Consider the following 20804-nt stretch of genomic DNA (forward strand, 5'->3'; position numbering starts at 1 on the left):
CTATGGTATTTTATAATCTTTATCTTGCACTTATAGTTCCTTTAAATGTAGAAAAAGAAAAAAAAAACAACTGCTACTGTAGCAAAAATTAAACAACACTCTTTAATGTTAATGTCAAATTACAACTAAAACCACATAATATACATATAAGGTATACAGTTTTTTGACTGGGTTTTTCCTGTGCGGCCAGTTATATTTAGTTTCGGGCAGTGTCAGTAACACCTTACCCCTCCGGTTCACACCCTTGTGCAGATTTAAACAGGACTACTGTTGGGAATGTTGCAATAACCTGACTGACAGCGAGCTCAAACTGCACCCGTCTGACAGTCAGGGAGTTGAAGTAAATCATGGTTACACACAATTTCTGTGGCATTGGGAAATTGTGCAGAAGTAAATCAACACTGTTTAAAATAGACCATTATAAATGTGTAGTTTTACATTAAATATTGTGAAATATTAGAAAAGATTATTTTGTTTCATTATTTGTTTTACTTCAAATATATCGACAAAGCCTGAAATTCAACAAGGATAAAAAAAAACAGCAACATGACTGAAATAGAAATGCATTCTTTTTTTACACCAGACAACGATTAATAAACAAAGTTTTTTTTTTTTTTTTAAATACTAAAGTTCCTACTAACTGATAGAAAGACAAACATGTTAATACTCAGTAGCCGCATTTCAACCCAAAATAACAAGAACTTCTAGTCCCAAGAGCTTTTTTGTCTGTACTCCCACCAATGTCTTCAGACCCACAAAGCTTAAGCAGACGTCGTGCAATTAAATATGAAAAAGCAACACCAGTTTTTGTTGTTCTCCATCTCCCTTCACTGCTCTCTGATGTAAGTTTAAGTTAATGATTACCAACAATTTATGTGGTAAACCTTGAAGGCAGTGTGATTTTTATGAGAAGTTGCTTTCCAACCAGAAACACTGCAATCCCTGGACCAAAGGCTCCTGAAGTGTCACAAAGTGCTACCCTCCAAAAATATAAAGATATGAAATCATTTTTCCAAGAACTTCATTTAGACCTTGGTTCCTGAGGTACAAACCTCCAAAAGACTGCAGTCCCTGTGGTGGAAACGCGGCTATTGACATACAACATAAAGTATGCACAACCAACAGCATCTACATCATTTTCAGTGCAAATGACTTTTACATAAAAAAAACTAAAATAACAACAACAAAGACATAAAGCAACTAAGAGCAATAGCATATACACACCAGCACCACCTGCCTGTTCTTTTTTTACATTCTTACCCCAGTAACAAGCCAAGCATTCAAACCCAATCTGCATCTTTTACAGCTTAAAGTAAACAATATTATCTGGAGTGTCACTTTTCATGTCTTTCTGCAGACCTCTGCAAGAGTTTTGAACTTTGGTCCAAGTGTGTTCAGAAAGTCAAGGTTATCATTGTCATTATTATCACTGCAGCATCCGACAGAGCCAGCTACAGAGCCACGTCCCTCGAACCCGTAGGAGTGGATGATATCATCTGCGTATCGCCCATCCTCCTCGGTTCCCATTTGGATCAATTTCTGGAAGACATAGGCAGTTTGTTATTACTCCTTGGACTAAGCCTGGACGATAGGAGCAAGCATACAACACTTTCAAAGCTGCTCGGGATATGACTGATGGACGGATATTACACATCGAGCAAACAGATCACCAACAGGTTAGAGAAATAATATCTTTCACCAAAGGCTGAGAAATATTGAGGTTTACAAAGGATGCTATCACAGCTTAGAGAAGAAGATAATATTACAAATGGGAGTTAACTTATCTGTAACAGGTAACACATTATTAAACCGCAGAAAAAGAAACTTCTGCTGCTCTCTTTTTGACTTTTTATGCAAACTTCTGCCACTAAAACAAATAAATAATATGTTTGTAATCATAAAATAACAATACCTGATGTAGATAGCGGCCATTTGTTTCCCAATTATACAGAAGAGCTGGGTCCATGTTGTGTTGTCTGTAGTCAAAGTCTACACCACTACCAACAAGCTGACCATAGGATTGACGGTCTATGGTCATGTCATACTGGCCGGTATAGTAATTCTGCATATTAGCTGCAGAAATATCAGTCCTTCCATGCATCCCATTCTCGTGAACACCAAGGGTTCCAATAGTGCTTCCACTCTTGTTCCCGATCCATGAAGGATTTATCATTACACCCTTGAAAGAACCCTTTACTGCTTGGTCAATCTCAAAAGGGGGACCATTGATGAGACTTGCATCCTGTCAATCAAAGCAAACGTGGCAATTAAATAAATGAAGCAGAAGGGGAAAAGAAAAGAAGCAAATATGGTTTCCTTGTGAGTAACGGTAAGCCAAAGCAATGCTTCCGCATTACTGTCCTTACCACTTCGTCCCCTGGGGCCTCCGTGTTGGATTTGAGTAGGATTCCTCCTGTGTCTGCTGAGTCGTCAAGTTGCAACTTCTCTCTCTTTGTTAGACAGAAAAATGCAAGGAGCAGGACTGCAACAACAAAGTAAGCGTGTTCAAAATGACAGCTCACAGAGTACTTTTATGTGCGGTAAGCGTCACAAGAATGAGCATAGCAGCATTATACACTACACTATTGTATGCAAAATTGCTTTTTGCATATTGGAAACTAAACAAACTATGAAAGAACCTCCAGCTAACCCTTACTACTTATTAATTACAGTGGAAGACTCACAGAGCAGTAGGAGGAGGGCCACAGGCAACAGCATAGTCAGTATTCCCAGCGGTCCGAGCGACACAGACCTGTCCTTGTCAGGGCAGACGCCATTCTTGCACTTGCAGACTCTCAGATTCATTGTCTGTGTTTTGCCACTACCCTGAAGATCTGTAACAGTCAGGCCAACGGTGTGCATCCCCAAATAAAGCGGTTTGAGCTGCTCCAATGTAGCTGCAGTGGCTAAGAAGGAAACACGTGATAATTATAAAGAGACTCAAGCTTAACCAAGAAAAGCAACAAAAAAAGACTGAAAGACTTGTTTCAGGCTACATCATGTGACTTTAACATATACTTAATACTAAGATTTGTAATAAAATATTTATACTTCATAAAGCAGAGTATTACTGTGTGAATGTATGTGATTTATGATTTTACTGTCCATGCAGTAAAACCCATGTCCACATTTTTAGCCCCCAACATATACTAATCTACTCGTTTTAAAAAGTGCACAAACAAAACAAAAGATGTGTTGACAAGTTCACGCAGTTCCAAGTCTTTTTCTCAACTACATTTGTTCTTCATTACATATTTACTTCTGAAAACTGAGTATTCACAGAGTTGTGAAACAAAACAGCTCCACAACACCCCCACATATTTGTTTCTTTTCTCACCACTGGAATGATACCATGTCACTTTTTGGATCATGCTGTACATAGGGTACTACAAACATTTGTAAAAAAAATCTTTTTGTTCACATTTGATTAAAAAGATACACTTTGCGCTTCATTGTGTACAAAGACAGCCACTTACCATTAAGACTTTTCACAGACCATGTGCCATCATTGTTATTTGGTAAACTGAAGGTCAATGGGGAAGAAAAGGGACTCTGATCTTTGTCTTCGGCCACCACCACCACAGAGCCGAGCACTCCATCCTTCTGACACAACGTGAGCTCACTAGGAATCGTAGGAATGTTGTCGTTTTCATCCTCCACCCAAATGACAACTGTTCCTGTTGCTGACTTGGAGCCTGAAACACAACAGCATTACTGGTTCTCACGTAGTTGTGTGGACATGTTGGCACACAGGAACAATGGAACACACCATTTTCATTACAATGTGTCACCTAAGTGCAAGTTTTAAGTTCTGCCAAGCACTGGGATATGTGCCCAATTTCCACAAAACACTCAAAGGAACATGAGTCATTGTAAATGACTAGCCACTTGATTTTTTTTCCAACAGGTTTTATCTTGTCAACAGGTGTTCTCATGAAAAATAAAGCCGTTCAGACAAACAGCTCAAGGTGGAGCTTGTACTTTTAACAACTTTCGGATTGTTTGACACACCACAAGAAGAAATGAAGGAACAGCAATAAGGTTTATTTAGTCACACAAGGCACTACCTCAAATGATCTGGCAAATATCCATCAGGTAATATAGAATTGAGTACAGAAAGGACCACTTGTGTATTGTTGAAGATGACTGAAGTGCCTACAAAAAACTTACTAGCATCAACAGCCCTCACTGTGATGTTGTAAAACCCATCGTGAACAAGCGGTGACTCGCTGTCAATTGTGTTTGCTACCCTCAGCTCTCCCGTGTCTCTGTTGACATTGATCCAGGAGCCCGGGTCTGTGATCTTGAAATACCTAAGAGACAAAAAAGTACTTGTGCATTACTCGCATGTTCACTTTTGTAGTCCAAGTCACAAGAACATTAAGCGTTATTGGGGCAAATTGAAGTCCTTACTTGATGCCTTGGCTGCTCTTGGTCTCAGGGTCTGTAGCTGTATAAGTTCCTATCACTGTGCCATTTGGTGTGTTCTCTTTGACATTGAAGCGGATCGAAGGAGCAGAGAATTCTGGGCCTTCATCGACATCAGTGACACTGACATTCACAGGGATGGAGTTCCAACTGGCGCTGCTGCCACTCAGCGGTGCTTGATTTTGTGCTGTGATCTTAAGCTGTACACTGTTCGCCTTCTCATAATCTAATGGCTGAAAAAAAAGAAAGACATTTAAAAGTTTATGACTATAAATCAGTTTTATAAAGGCGGACTTTCCGTTAGATGTGATCCATGTAAAATGCTACTACCAACATTACTAAATGATAATAACGAATTTAATAAGAAGTCAGTCTCACCTTTGAGACGTACAGAAGCCCTTCATTTGTTTGGGGGTCAGTAACAATCCTGAAATTTCCATTTTCATTTCCTTGAGTAATGACAAACTTTGATATCCAGTTTGGTGTGTTTATCAAATCTTTATCTTGAACTGGAATCCGAAGTAGAAGTTTTTCACTTTCATTCTCTTGCACAGCGACATCATACTAAAAGAAAAAACACGTTTTTTGGGGGGAGGGGAGATTACTAAACAACCAATGTTCATGGAAAATAAGTATGACAAATGTAAGTATTAGTTATTCAGCCAGATTACATACTGACAGTTTTTTCAAACACTTACAGATGTTTTCATGAAGGTTGGCGGGTTGTCATTGATGTCACTCAGAACAATTGTTGCTGTTGATGTGGCAACCAGACCATTTGCTGCACCATCCATATCCTGGATTTGTACAACCACCAAATGGTTGTCTTTTAACTTAAAAAGAAATGTTGCAAAATATAATAAGGAGAACATGTCAATGCTATTTTCATTTAAATAAAGTTCACAGGTTTCACTGATGCAGAAGCAGTGCTCACCTCTCTGTCTAGGGTGTTGGTTGTTGTTGAAATGACACCTGTTTCCGGATGAATGACAAACATGGCTGTTCCAGTTAGGAGTGTATACCTAATCTTCACATGGTCGGTGCCAATTTGGTCTTTGTCGGTTGTATTCACCTTTCCCACCACAGTCCCTGTTTGTAAACCACAATCATTTAGGGCAACTGCACTGAGGCCAAACACCACAGATTTATCTGTTACTGTATTTTGCTTTTCTCACCTACACTACAGTGCTCAGGAACCGTAAACTGTAGTGGACCTACAAACTCCGGTGGATTGTCATTTACATCATCTACAACCACTTTCAATGGTAGATTCTCATCTGTCTCCTGATTTGTGACCTTGTCCCAAGCACGCACCACAAACTATAAACGAAAAAGACAAACGTGTAAGCAAAGTTAAAGGCAAAAACATTATAAGACATATATAAATTGTGTCACTTCCAGGTTTGAGTGAACAATATAAAAAAAATGCGTAATAGAGAATCAAAACTCAAAACTAACAAGTTGACAATCCGTAATTATTTTATTTAATGATTAATCGTTCTTTTTGAATGACTGCTGAACAGTAATGCAACTGACTAAAAACCTTAAATCATTTTCATGTTCACACTCACACTATATATTGGGAACGCCTCACGGTCCACTGATTTGAGCAAGAACAGATCCCCTGTGTCTCTGTCCAGTCTGAACACTCCAGTTGGATACTTATCGAATCCTTCTCCTTCGACAGTGTAGAACAAATTATATCTGGCTGAGGTATCTGACACCAGCTACAGGAAAAACCAAATAAAACACACATATTAAAGAAAACAAAAACAACTAAAATTCTGTTATTCAATTTTCATAAAGCAGCCTACTGTGAGCTCTTTCAGCTTGCAGCGTTATTAAATAGATCAAAACTGTAGACAGTTTCCAATCTGACATGATGGTAATGTAACTTAAAAAAGAACATCAAAGGAAATAATCACTTTGTCAGCTGAATTTAATTAACAGGTGTGACTCCTGAAATAATCAGATAATTTGAGGGGGGAAGTGAGAAAAGAGAACAATGTGTACTGACAATAAACATGTATATAGCACAGTGCTTATAAATGATATGAATTATACATTTAATTTACCCTTTCGACTAGTTTTGGATAGAGTCCTACGTAATTCTCCACTACGGTGAGGTTCGGAGGTGCCCAGCGTCTTTTAGACCGACTCAGGAATCCTTGGCCTGGTTGCTGTGACATTCCAACAAGTCAGGATATGTTAGAAAAAAATGCACCGTGCTTTCTGAGCTGTATAAACGGCTCACAATATGCAGTTGCCTTACATGTTTTGTCGGCATTGTACTGCGGACAAGGTGAACTTCCATCTTACTTTCCGGTCCACTATTGTCCTGAGCGCACACAAAAAATGTCCGTCCTCTTTCTGCCACTGAGACAGACGTTAAAGCTACCACTGCTCCATTACTGTTTATTGTAAAACTCGGGTCCTTCACAGTTAACAGCGTTGATTTGGCATCACAGCTGACTGCTTCAACTGAAAAGGGAAAGTTAAAAAAGAGCCATAAAACACAAAACAGTCGGCCTACAACACTTTTTCAAAAAAAAAAAAAAAGTAAGCAGAGCAGCACCTTTTGCTACTTGGTATTCAGGTGGAATTGTTTCAGGTACAATTACGTAGAGAGACCTCGGGAGAGAGCACGACTCCACACAGGACAGGATCTGAAGGTGAAAGTGAGTTTCAAACTGGCTTGTCGCGTTTAAATGTTGCTATAGCAAACAGCATTGACAGAAGTAACAGACAGCAAAGCGTATTGGTGATGTAGGAGTGCTATAAAACCAAACTAGAAGCACTTACCAGCATTAGGCAGATGGTGGAAATTAAAACTCTCCCCATCTTTGGAAGAAAAAAAAGTAAAAGGCTGACTTTGTCCTGGGTCCAAGTGGGGAGAGTCCGGTTAGTGTTTCAGAGAGTAATAGAAAACAAATGCGTCTAGTCTACTCGAGAGTTTCGTCTCTTGTCTGTTGCTTCACTTCTCTGTTAATGCGAAAAGGCAGGCGTTTCTCAGACGGCTCTATCTGTCGCTGTTGGGTGAGTCAGCAGACACACCTTTGCTGACACACCCAAGTGAAATTTCAAACAAGCGAAGTACCTTTGGGCTGTGCTCGCTGGTGTCTGCTGAGAAAGCCAACTCCCTCAAAGCTGCTGATATTCGCGTTTTTCCCGCCAGCAGGGGGAAACATTACTCTTTTACTGGAAGACATTAAACCGCTCTTTTATTTCCAATTAAAGAGTTTTAGCAGGAGCATAAGAGCTAAAATACATGTAATTAAAGCTTTAAACACTATTTGTATACATCCATGCATATAACGCAAAAACAATAGTCGTATAATACTAGCGCATGCTGCAGGTACACTTATTTGAAGAAATACTGGTCTGTCTGCTTTTTTTTTTCTTTTGTCAAGACTTGTCCCAGGTCTACACAGAAAATTGACCCCTACGTCCTCCTCTCTCCTCTAGCTCTACTCTGTAGGAGGAGCACACTTGAGCTCCTCTCTGAACACCACAGGAATTTGAGCCGAATGAACCCTGGTGTGGGAGAGGCTGTGGTTCCCACAGCAAAACGCTCACAGTCTTTAGAAACTGCTGATAAAAGTGAAGAGACAAAAACGATGGACCTACGTTGTTTAAAGTATGTCCATCTGGATATACTTTAATAGTTAGATTGTTATTAAATGAGCTTTTTGAAAGCAGGATATATGGGTCTGCAACAGGAAAGGTGAGAAAAATGTCAGGAAGACGGTGGGAGTCATGGGCGTGGACATAATGAAGACTTTAAGGCTTTAACGCTTTACCAGCAAATGCAAAACAGACACAGTAAAACCCCATGCGATGTTATTCCCGAGATAAAAAAGTAAAAGCTAACTGCTATCGTACTCAGGCTTCTGTGTGTTCCCAGAATTAAAAGTCTAAACAAGCCTTAACTTATCATATTTCCAGTTATTCAGCTGGTTTAATCATTACTGATGAAATATCCCCCACAGTATCCAGATAAGATTACTCATAACTGATGTTTTTAGATTGTACTTTTGCTTTTGCAGAGTTGTGCAGTGACGAGAAAGCATAAATGTAACCTTTCTCTGGAAGACATTTTCTTTTTTTAGCTTCAAATGAAATTCCTAAGATGTCTTGGTGTCATTGCCATATGACCTCAGGCATTTTACTCCCAAAATGCAGTTTTCTGTTAGTTTGAACTCATCTGTTACGAAATGGTGTGTTTTGCCAAGACTCCACGTAAATGCTGGGGAGCTAAGACAGGATGTTGTGAGATGCAGTGTTTTAAAGGAAGTGAAAATCTTACAAAGTGAGTATAAAGGTATGTGAGCTGCCACTTCACTGGGTGTGGACAACACATGTTCAAGTCCCACACATGCAAGGTTTCCTACCACTGCTTTGAAAGCACACACTAGTATGGATTAAGCAGGTTTTGTGTTCTAAGTGCTTATTAATGTTGCATTAATACTGATAATTAGATGCTAGTTATGAGGATTCTTCAATGAAATTGAATATTTTTATTTCATTTGTTAACATTTAATCCCAAAAAATACTCTTGCCATGCAACCCTGCTTTAATTAAAGACTAATCTTGTGTTTATTAATGTCAGATAGGCTAGCTATATATTCTAAATAGTTCTATAGTTCAAAATTTGATATAAAAACTTATTATCAGCAAATTATTGACTTGAGTCAAGTTTGATCCTGAACATACTGCGAGGACATGAAATATGAACAGTACACAAGGGTTAATTCAGCGGCTCGGTTTATGACTGTGACACACATGCTTGACATTACAAAGTTTCTGGATCCACCCAAAGCAGCTACAACACCCAGTTTTCTCCACCCTTTGCATGAGTATCAAATAAAGTACTCGCGTCATCACGTGTAGGAGAGTAGTATTCTACTGAAACAATTTGAGGATTAATTGACTGATGCCAAAGTCATTATTACTAATACCTTTGTGATTTGTAGCGTGTACTCTGTAATCTACACTGGTCATTCTGAAACGTGAAATGATTTCCTCAAAGATTTTCCTCTAGAGCAGTCACGTGTGTCTACATAGACATGTTGAATTAGTCTGTGTTCATAAGGACAAATACATCAACCAGTTATTTGATCAGTGCATAAGCAAATATCCTTCTTTATGTATTCCTGAATGTGTACTGCACTCAAATCGGCCAAAGAAGTTTCAGTGTTGTTGTTTTTCTCAGAGTTTCGGTGTTGTCAGCTTACTTCTGCTGCATTTCAAAACTCAGTTTTAGTTTGGCACCGCATAATTTAAGAGCCTCGTTTTTTTCTGTCTCCTGCTTTTCATGATGTTATAAATGATCTCTCATAAATCATGTGACACCATCAAAACCACTCTCTGTTTTATTTAAATGCTATGAAAGCCATGGAATGAATGATTGATTGCTTATAAAAAAAAACCTAAAAAAAACAGCAATTGCATAATTCCCCCATATTATGTGATATATTGCCTCCGTGGTGCTCCCTACCACCCAAAAGTTATTGGGAATTCTTGGTAACAGCCAATGGTTTTTCAGTCTGCTGCTACAGATCTATCAGCATTCAGAGTTGTGGCCAACCAGCACTTGTATCACCACCAAGATTTCACTTAGACTCCACCAAGAATTTCCAATCTATTCACTAACTAAGACATTTTTTAAAAAAAAGAAAAAAGTCAGTTATAGTATTTCTCATTGCAAATAATACCAGCATAAGCTATGTTTGCGACTTGTGATACCATATATCACAACCTATTGTATAGCTTGTTGCAAAAAATATGCATATATGGCACAAAACATCAGGATCGACATAACAAGGTGGTCATGACTAGATATAAATGGTGATAATATAATATACACAGGTGGCTCAAGCCAAATTCTTGGAATTTTCCTTTTTTTCTGGCATTTCTTTCTCACCATTATGGTTGTGAATCTTACTTCATGGGATAGGTAGTCTAAATCGAAATCAAGCAAGGTTAGAGAGAGCAATGAAGGAAGGCCATGGCCATAATCCATGATGCCAGAGAGAACCCTGAATAGCATAAAAATGTCTGAAAATGAAAAGAAGAAGACCACAGATTCATGCATATAGTGTAGTGAAGGAAGACATGCAGAGGGTGTCATGGTCCTGGGTCGTGTGACCCAGTGTTTTATGTATCTTTTGTATTCATTTATGCTTTAGCTTAGTTCGTCTAGTTAATTTCTAGGGTGCTGTTTAGCCCTTTGTTTCTTAGTTGTTTATGTCATCTCCCTGTACTCAGTCTCCCTGGTTCGTGCGTCTACCTGTCATGCGTCATGTCTGCGTGGTTATGTTTAGTTCATGTCATGTCTAATCTCCATGTTTCCTGTTTTAGTTTGAAAGTCTGTATTCAATGTCAGTGTATTTAGTTTCACTTCTCCTGTCCTGTATTTAGGTTCATGTGTGTCAGCTGTGCTCCCATGTGTGGCCATTTCCCCTGATCATCCCTCATGTGTATTTAGTCTCTGTGTTTCATGCAGTCTGTGTCGCGTCGTCTGTGTTCCCACCCTCCATGTCCTCACAGCCAGTCTTTACAGTCATCGTCATCGTCATGGTTTTCTGAGTCTTCATAGCTTATCAGTATCTGCTTCCAGTTTAGTTTAAGTTCAGTTTAGTCACGGTATTTCTGCTTTGTTTGAAACCTGTCATCAGCCATAATAAAGGCTCGCTTTCAGTTTAAGTTTACTCCGGTCTACTCTCTTGTGTTCACACCTGGGTCCACCACACACACCACCGCACGGTCTGTCTCCTCAGATCGTGACAGAGGGCTTGTGTGTGAGAGGAGGATAACAGGGATAATGTGAGATGGAGGCAGATGATCCATAGTGGCGACCCTTAAGGGTACAGTCAAAAAAGAAGATTATTATTTCAACCTGAGATTCCTTGCCCATTTTGTGTGAAGAACATATAAAATATTTTAAGTGGCTTCAAACTCTCACCAACCCACCCAGCCCTCACATGTTCGAGTCCACTGAACCGAAGGGTCATACAAGGCTAGAAGCACTTTGCCCTTTCACCCTATCCTCCTCCTAGATCACCTGCTATTAGTATTTCTGTGTAAATTTGGTCCGTGTGTGTGTGTGTGTGTGTGTGTGTTGAATGTTCTAAGGTGAATCTACCTTCACATCTCACCTACTATTATTAAGTTGTTGCCATGGTTTAACTGTTGTAAATTTTAAGATGGTAAACAATATTGAGATATATAATCACAGTCCTAAATACACTCCATTTACTTTAGATACAAACTAGTGTGGCTTCAGGGCAGTAACCAGCTAAAATAAACAAAACAGCAATGAAAGTTAAACCTACTGTGCAATCCTACGACTGACTCCTTATCAAAGTGAAACTGGAAAAACGACAAAACAAACAAAGTCTACACAATCTCTTAGGGCAGCAGATCAGCACGTCCCTGTAAAAAATAAAAATAAATAAAAATTGCTGTATGGCAGTTGTAAACCTGAGTTAAGACTTGTATTGATAATAGCAATAACAAATTGAAATTTGGGTAACTGTCAATATTAGAGATATTTTTACCCAGAATCCATTTTGTAGAATATCAACTGCTGGATTTTTATTTGTGTTCTCGATCTTTATTGTCACAGTGTTAATGCCTTTGTGGATGTTTGGTTCTCCAAGCTCACCACTTTTACACTCTTTAAGAATTTAATGGGCAGTTTCTCAAAACATATTACCTGGAACCCTCCAAACCTCTTTGTTTTGCACTGTCTTGGTTTTTAATAAAATGCTGACTGGACTCATATGATTCTCCACCAGAAGGATGACAGTTCCTGTTGTTGTCATGGAGCCTGCAATACAACAGTAATGTAGAAAATGTGTACATGTTGGCACACAGGAACAATTGCAATTATGAAGTGTCACCTACAGTGCCTCCTTCTTGATTCCATATTTTTTGCACACTTGTCACAATTCCATGTTTCAGATCATCAATGTAGATTTAATGTTCGACAAAGATCATCTGAGTAAATACAATATCCTGTATTTTTTTATTTTGTCTTGTATGTTGTTTTTCATGTATTAAGTGAATATGTTATCCAAACCTGTCTGACCCTGTGTGAAAAGGTAATTGCTCCTAAACAAAATAATTGGTTGGGGAAATTATCTTAGCACCAAGAACTGCATGCAGTCAAGCAACTGGAATAACTGGGATTGAGTCTTTCACATCACTGCGGAGAAATTTTGTCCCACTGTTCTTTGCAAAATTGTTTTGATTCAACCACATTCGAGGGTTTTCAAGCATGAATGGCCAATTTCAGTTGAGAAAGTTAAGACTTTGACTAGGTCACTCCAGTCAGAGATGGACTTGTTGATGCATTTCAGATCATTGTCGTGCTACATAATACAAATGCACTTGAACTTTATGCAACAAAGAGACAACCGGACATTCTCCTTCAGGATTTTCTAGTACAAAGCAGAATTCATGGTTCCATCAATTACGAGAAGGCATCCGGGTCCTGAAGCAGCAAAGGAGCCCCAGACCATCAAAGCATGGTCTCACCATATTTGACTGCTGGTATCATGGTTTTTCTGGTTTTTCTTAATTGTGTGTTTGATGCTAGATGTAAAAGAACTTAAACCTTCCAAAATATACTTTTGTCTCGTCAGTCCATGGAATATTTTCCCCAATGTCTTTCCAGAAGATGTTTTTGGAAAATATGAGATGAGCCTTTGTGATCTTTTTGGTCAGCACTGATTTTACCTTGGAACTTTCTCATGGATGCCATTTTTACTCAGTCTCTTTCTTATTGTTGACTCATGAACTCTGACCTTAACTGAGGCAAGTGAGGCCTTCGGTTCTTTAATGTTGTTCTGGGTTCTTTTGGGACCTCCTGGATGAGTAGTCGATGGACTCTTGGAGTAATTTTGGTCGGCCAGCAATTCCTGGGAAGATTCACCACTGTTCCAGGATTTCTCCAATTGTGAATAACGGCTCTCACCGTGGTTCTCTGGAGTCCCAAAGCCATAGAAATGGCATTGTAAGACTTGCTGCTTCTTTAGGTGGTGAAACAATGTGTAGATTTTTGAGGTTTTTAGCATGCTTTACTTTGTCAGAGAGGGTTCCATTTAAGGGATTTGCTGCTCTTCGTCTCAGGATCCGTAGCTATATAAGTTCATATCACTGTGCCATTTGGTGTGTTCTCTTTGACAATGAAGCGGACCGAAGGAGCAGAGAATTCTGGGCCTTCATTGGTGACACTGACATTCACAGGGATGGATTGCCAACTGGCACTGCTGCCATTCAGCGGTGCTTGATTTTGTGCCGTGATCTGAAGCTGCACATTGTTGGTCTTCTCATAATCTAATGGCTGAAAAAAAGAAAGACATTTAAAAGTTCATGAATATAAATTAGTTTTATAAAGGCGGACTTTCCATTAAATGTGATCCATGTAAAATGCTACTACCAACATTACTTCAATTAAATTCAATTTTATTTATGTAGCGCCAAATCACAACAACAGTCGCCTCAAGGCGCTTTATATTGTACCGTACAATAATATAAGATTGTTATAATGATAATAACGAATTTAATAAGAAGTCAGTCTCACCTTTGAGACGTACAGAAGCCCTTCATTTGTTTGGGGGTCAGTAACAATCCTGAAATTTCCATTCTCATTTCCTTGAGTAATGACAAACTTTGATATCCAGTTTGGTGTGTTTATCAAATCTTTATCTTGAACTGGAATCCGAAGTAGAAGTTTTTCCACTTTCATTCTCTTGCACAGCGACATCATACTAAAAGAAAAAACACGTTTTTTGGGGGGAGGGGAGATTACTAAACAACCAATGTTCATGGAAAATAAGTATGACAAATGTAAGTATTAGTTATTCAGCCAGATTACATACTGACAGTTTTTTCAAACACTTACAGATGTTTTCATGAAGGTTGGCGGGTTGTCATTGATGTCACTCAGAACAATTGTTGCTGTTGATGTGGCAACCAGACCACTTGGTGCACCATCCATATCCTGGATTTGTACAACCACCAAATGGTTGTCTTTTAACTTAAAAAGAAATGTTGCAAAATATAATAAGGAGAACATGTCAATGCTATTTTCATTTAAATAAAGTTCACAGGTTTCACTGATGCAGAAGCAGTGCTCACCTCTCTGTCTAGGGTGTTGGTTGTTGTTGAAATGACACCTGTTTCCGGATGAATGACAAACATGGCTGTTCCAGTTAGGAGTGTATACCTAATCTTCACATGGTCGGTGCCAATTTGGTCTTTGTCGGTTGTATTCACCTTTCCCACCACAGTCCCTGTATTGGAAACCATGAACATTTAGAGCAACTGCACTGAAAGTCAAACACCACAGATTTATCTGTTACTCTATTTTGCTTTTCTCACCTGCACTACAGTGCTCAGGAACTGTAAACTGTAGTGGACCTACAAACTCCGGTGGATTGTCATTGACATCATCTACAACCACTTTTATGGGCAAATCCTCATCTGTCTGCCTCCATGTTGTCTTGTGATAAGCACGCACCACAATCTATATGGGAAATGTATACACTATCAGTCAAAAGTTTTAGAACACACACATTTTCCAGTTATTTATTGCAATTCAAGTAGTTTAAATCCAATGAATAGCTTGAAATGGTACAAAAATAAGTGGTGAACTGTCAGAGGTTAAAAAAAAAAGGTAAGGTTACAAAACATAATGCCTATTTCAGAATTAAACAAAAAGGCCTTATTCAGGGAACACAAAATGGGTTAACAATTTAAAGGTGTTCTGCAACAATGGAGTTTATCAAGCCTTGAAAGGTGGTGCTACTAATTCCTACAGGTGTTCATATTTTTCTGGATTATTTACAACCCCCTCTGCCTCTATAAAAGCAGTGTTGGAACACACTGTGGTACCATACCGTCATGAGAATCAGTTGAACAGTATTGTACTGCAGAAAGTAGTGTGTTGCTACAACAATGGCGAGGAAAACGAGATTAACAGTGGAAGAGAGGCAGAGCATCATACCACTTAAAAATGTAGGTCTTTTCTACAGAGAAGTTGCATAAAATGAGTGAACGCAAACCAAACTACACGTGTCACTCATTTATGGGAACTTCAACAACAGATATGGGAAGAACTGTTATTTGAAATATTTGATTTCTATTGTAGAAAGAATGGCAAAGGTGTGTTCAGCTGTCATATCTTTCAAAGGTGGCTACTTTGATGAGTCAAAAGTTTAGAATACAGTTTGGTCTATCACTTGATTCCATTTTGTGTGTGTATACAAGTACAAGTACAAAACGCAAGATAAGGCAAGTACAAAATAATATATCAATTCTGTCTCCTCCCAGTACATCCTTACATCCTTAAACAAACATTAATAAATATGCTTAGTAGAGAAATAAGCTCAAAAATTACCTGTTGAATATCTGTACAGGGAGTGCAGAATTATTAGGCAAATGAGTATTTTGTCCACATCATCCTCTTCATGCATGTTGTCTTACTCCAAGCTGTATAGGCTCGAAAGCCTACTACCAATTAAGCATATTAGGTGATGTGCATCTCTGTAATGAGAAGGGGTGTGGTCTAATGACATCAACACCCTATATCAGGTGTGCATAATTATTAGGCAACTTCCTTTCCTTTGGCAAAATGGGTCAAAAGAAGGACTTGACAGGCTCAGAAAAGTCAAAAATAGTGAGATATCTTGCAGAGGGATGCAGCAGTCTCAAAATTGCAAAGCTTCTGAAGCGTGATCATCGAACAATCAAGCGTTTCATTCAAAATAGTCAACAGGGTCGCAAGAAGCGTGTGGAAAAACCAAGGCGCAAAATAACTGCCCATGAACTGAGAAAAGTCAAGCGTGCAGCTGCCAAGATGCCACTTGCCACCAGTTTGGCCATATTTCAGAGCTGCAACATCACTGGAGTGCCCAAAAGCACAAGGTGTGCAATACTCAGAGACATGGCCAAGGTAAGAAAGGCTGAAAGACGACCACCACTGAACAAGACACACAAGCTGAAACGTCAAGACTGGGCCAAGAAATATCTCAAGACTGATTTTTCTAAGGTTTTATGGACTGATGAAATGAGAGTGAGTCTTGATGGGCCAGATGGATGGGCCCGTGGCTGGATTGGTAAAAGGCAGAGAGCTCCAGTCCGACTCAGACGCCAGCAAGGTGGAGGTGGAGTACTGGTTTGGGCTGGTATCATCAAAGATGAGCTTGTGGGGCCTTTTCGGGTTGAGGATGGAGTCAAGCTCAACTCCCAGTCCTACTGCCAGTTTCTGGAAGACACCTTCTTCAAGCAGTGGTACAGGAAGAAGTCTGCATCCTTGAAGAAAAACATGATTTTCATGCAGGACAATGCTCCATCACACGCGTCCAAGTACTCCACAGCGTGGCTGGCAAGAAAGGGTATAAAAGAAGAAAAACTAATGACATGGCCACCTTGTTCACCTGATCTGAACCCCATTGAGAACCTGTGGTCCATCATCAAATGTGAGATTTACAAGGAGGGAAAACAGTACACCTCTCTGAACAGTGTCTGGGAGGCTGTGGTTGCTGCTGCACGCAATGTTGATGGTAAACAGATCAAAACACTGACAGAATCCATGGATGGCAGGCTTTTGAGTGTCCTTGCAAAGAAAGGTGGCTATATTGGTCGCTGATTTGTTTTTGTTTTGTTTTTGAATGTCAGGAATGTATATTTGTGAATGTGGAGATGTTATATTGGTTTCACTGGTAAAAATCAATAATTGAAATGGGTATATATTTGTTTTTTGTTAAGTTGCCTAATAATTATGCACAGTAATAGTCACCTGCACACACAGATATCCCCCTAAAATAGCTAAAACTAAAAACAAACTAAAAACTACTTCCAAAAACATTCAGCTTTGATATTAATGAGTTTTTTGGGTTCATTGAGAACATGGTTGTTGTTCAATAATAAAATTATTCCTCAAAAATACAACTTGCCTAATAATTCTGCACTCCCTGTATATGAATCAGTGTTTACTCATTCTTTTTTGAATGACTGCTGAACATTACTGGAACTAATTACTAATTACTCACATTATATTCTGGGAACTCCTCACGATCCACTGATTTGAGCAAGAACAGCTCCCCTGTGTCTCTGTCCAGTCTGAACACTCCAGTTGGATACTTATTGACTCCTTCTCCTTCGATAGTGTACAACAAATTATATCTGGCTGAGGTATCTGACACCAGCTACAGGAAAAACCAAATAAAACACACATATTAAAGAAAACAAAAACAACTAAAATTCTGTTATTCAATTTTCATAAAGCAGCCTACTGTGAGCTCTTTCAGCAGCGTAAAAAAACAATAAATATTAAAGGAAAACAAAAACAAACAAGGATTCTGTTATTCATAAAAAAAATTAAAACTCTGGGGAGATTCCAATCTGACATGCAGGTGATGTGTCTTTAAAAAAGAAAATCAAAGTAAACTAGAAAAATTTGCATTTCCTGCGAAAATGCAGTGTGAATGCTGTAAAGCTGAAGCTGTCTGCTGAAAAGTGCTGAAAAAGCTGAAGAAGTTGAAGTCAGTATCAGAAAAGTTGTTGAAATTGTAATAAATTTGTAGATGAATAACAACTGAGCCAAAATATAATAACTTTGCAGAAACTTAAGAAGAAACATAAAGCGTTTGCAAAAATACTATATCAAAGGAGAAAAAAGCAGAAATGTTGGAACTCAGCAGAAACATAGTAACTTGGCTGAAATAGTACAACATGGCAGAAGTGTTATAATACAGCAGAAATGTTAATATGTAGCACAAACCTAAAAACCTGGAAAAATGTTGTAAGAGTACAACTTAACATACAGTAGTATAATAGTAACACCTAGTAGAAATGCAACATAGGAGCTGAAATAGTATAATTCAGCAGAAAAGTAATAACTTTAGCAGAAATATTGGAAACGCAAAACGGCCAGCTTCAAAAAGCTGAAGTTCCCTCAAAAGATTAGTTATTGTTCAACTGTGAAAAATTGTCAGAAACATGAGAAAAGTTACAAAGGAACTGCCAGCAGATACACAAAGCTAAGGCAAAAATGACATGCCTAGCAATGTTTACAAATAGGGACACACACACACACAGAGACACATAACCCATGTTCAGAAAACAATGTGTACAAACATAGATGCAAGCATAAACACAGACATAGAAACATACACACACAAGGCCACACAGAGACAAACAGAGCATGAAGTGTCCTGTGTGTTTCTATGCCAGTCAATCAGTCTGAATCTGGTCAAGTTGAATCCACTAATGGATGCTGGTCACCAATGAATAAAAATTGAGTCACACAAGCACAGACAAAGACACACACACACACACACACACACACACATGCACACACACACACACACACACACACACACACACACACACACACACTTCTGTAAAGTTATTAGAAGTTAAAAAACTTTTTCAAACACTGACATCGGCTTCTTCAGGTTTTTTTTTTCAGCTGTATCTATGAGAGTCAAAAAGCCAGGATCTGCTCATTTTGAATCCACCAATCAGAGCTGTCACTTCTGTCTGCTTCATCAGGCTATGTAGTTGTCCCTGTCAATGCAGCTGCATCCCTTGCTCACACCGACAGAGACATGGGCTTTCTGTAATGTATTTCAGACATGGAGCAGTAACATAACATCTTAGCAAAAAAATTGTGACTTAAGAGAAACATAATAACTTAGCAGAAATACTATTATTTGGAAGAAATAATAGTATTTGGCAGAAATACTATATTTAGCAGAAAACCTATAAAATAGCAGAAATGGCATGACTTAGCAGAAATACTGTATTTAGCACAAATACTAAAAAGTAGCAGAAATATGATGATTTTGCATAATAGTGATAACTTAAGTAGAAATATTGGAAAAGCAAAATGGACAGCTGAAAAAATGATGAACATGGTTAGGTTCCATCAAGTGTACTTGTTCAACTGTGAAAAATTCACAGAAATTTAAAAAAACAACAAAACAAAGAGAAATAACAGCCAGCAGATACACACAATTACAAATATGGACACATATGAAAACACAAATACACAGAGGGACACACACACAGGATCTATGCCTGTCAACCAGTCTCAATATGTTCAATTTATATCCTACAATGAGATGCTGCCAAAAAAGGGTCTCTTTCTCTCTCTCTCTCTCTCTCTCTCTCTCTCTCTCTTTCACACACACACACACACACACACACACCACAGATGCTGCTTGTGTCAGAAATATTATGATTCGGTAGACATACTATAATTAATCAGAAATACTACTTTTAGCAGAAATACTGTATTCATCACATATACCAAAAAGAAGCAGAAATACTATGATTTAGCAGAATTACTATGATTAGCACAAATCCTATAACATAGCAGAAATTCTATATTTTAGCAGAAATACTATATTTATCACAAATACCACAAAGTAGCAGAAATACTATAATTCAGCAGAAATACTATATTTAGCACAAATCTTATAAAATAGCAGAAATAGTATGATTTAAAAGAATAGTAATAACTTAAATAGAAAAATTGGAAAAGCAGAACGAACAGCTGAAAAAATGCTGAACATGGTAAGGGTCGCTCAAATGTACTTGTTGAAAGGTAAAAAATTGACAAAGAAAGAAAGAAATAACAGCCACCAGATACTGCCTGTATGTTTCTAGGTCAGTCAAATTGCCTGGGACCTGCTCAATTTGAATCCACCAATCAGAGAGGCTGTTTACGTTTTCCCGCCAAAACCGGTGCATCTGTTTACACACGCAGCACAGAGACACAGACCTGCTTCTTTCAGTTTATTTCACATAGTGAGGATTCCCCTCAAACAAATGGCTATAATTTCCTAACCGTAGGGGCTAGAACGGTCATTCTTACACCGTTTTGTTCAGAAGAGATGGGGGAATCATAAAGTGTTGACAATTTATCATTAAAATATGAATTATTAAAGATATTTGACTTCTAATGCACCATAACTGAGTAGAGCAAAGCAAAAACTGCCTTGACTTGCCCTCAAAAACGCTTTCTAACTCTAAATCTATTTGGAGTATCAATATCTTTCTTTCACCGTAAGAGACAGCAGGCTTTGGTGAACAATCATGGAAATTTTCAGGTCTCTGTGGAAATCCATTAAAAAGATATGACGAGAGAAAAAAGTGGTTCATTTCCAGAGTTTGAAATCTGAAGAAATCTGAGCGAAGGACGAATTTCCTACCCTCAAACAAGTCTAACTCATTTCAGAACGGTAATAGGTGAGAAAATAATTCTTGAATTGTGAGCGTCAGGAGTGTCTGAAGATATACTGGGACAAGCCTTATGTCTTAACTTTGCTTCGTTAAGGAGATATGACGATTCGAATATG

General features: G+C 38.5%; 1 protein-coding gene and 1 pseudogene across 2 annotated transcripts in view; both read right to left on the reverse strand.

Annotated features, from left to right (window-relative positions):
* Positions 1–83: 83 nt before the first annotated feature.
* dsc2l (desmocollin 2 like) lies at positions 84–7711 on the reverse strand. The gene is made up of 16 exons (XM_084912522.1): positions 7231–7711; positions 7004–7094; positions 6701–6909; positions 6504–6608; positions 6000–6155; positions 5604–5748; positions 5363–5517; positions 5127–5261; positions 4807–4992; positions 4414–4661; positions 4171–4313; positions 3477–3695; positions 2685–2906; positions 2367–2482; positions 1913–2242; positions 84–1539 (listed from the first exon to the last, which is right to left on the reverse strand). The coding sequence occupies exons 1-16, from the start codon at positions 7267–7269 to the stop codon at positions 1342–1344; spliced, it is 2697 nt and encodes an 898-aa protein (XP_084768648.1). The 5' UTR covers positions 7270–7711; the 3' UTR covers positions 84–1341.
* A 2067-nt stretch (positions 7712–9778) lies between these two features.
* LOC146367667 (desmocollin 2-like protein) overlaps positions 9779–20804 on the reverse strand; it is a 21859-nt pseudogene continuing 10833 nt past the window's right edge. The window contains exons 5-10 of the transcript XR_014797611.1: positions 17490–17645; positions 14818–14962; positions 14575–14729; positions 14339–14473; positions 14018–14204; positions 9779–13777 (exon numbers count right to left, since the gene is read on the reverse strand). The product of XR_014797611.1 is annotated as a desmocollin 2-like protein (transcript). The remainder of the gene's footprint in view (positions 13778–14017; positions 14205–14338; positions 14474–14574; positions 14730–14817; positions 14963–17489; positions 17646–20804) is intronic.

This window comes from Perissodus microlepis, chromosome 18 (assembly GCF_051167445.1).
Source record: "Perissodus microlepis isolate ML-2025 ecotype Zambia chromosome 18, ASM5116744v1, whole genome shotgun sequence".
Taxonomy (NCBI): Eukaryota; Metazoa; Chordata; class Actinopteri; order Cichliformes; family Cichlidae; genus Perissodus; species Perissodus microlepis.

Coding starts and splice junctions, on each gene's coding strand:
- dsc2l (XM_084912522.1), bottom strand. CDS start 7,269: ATGGGGAGAGTTTTAATTTCCACCATCTGCCTAATGCTG. Junction 4,662..4,806: donor GGCTTCTGTACGTCTCAAAG/GTGAGACTGACT, acceptor CTTTTTTTTCAG/CCATTAGATTATGAGAAGGC. Junction 1,540..1,912: donor ATGGCCGCTATCTACATCAG/GTATTGTTATTT, acceptor TATGTCTTCCAG/AAATTGATCCAAATGGGAAC.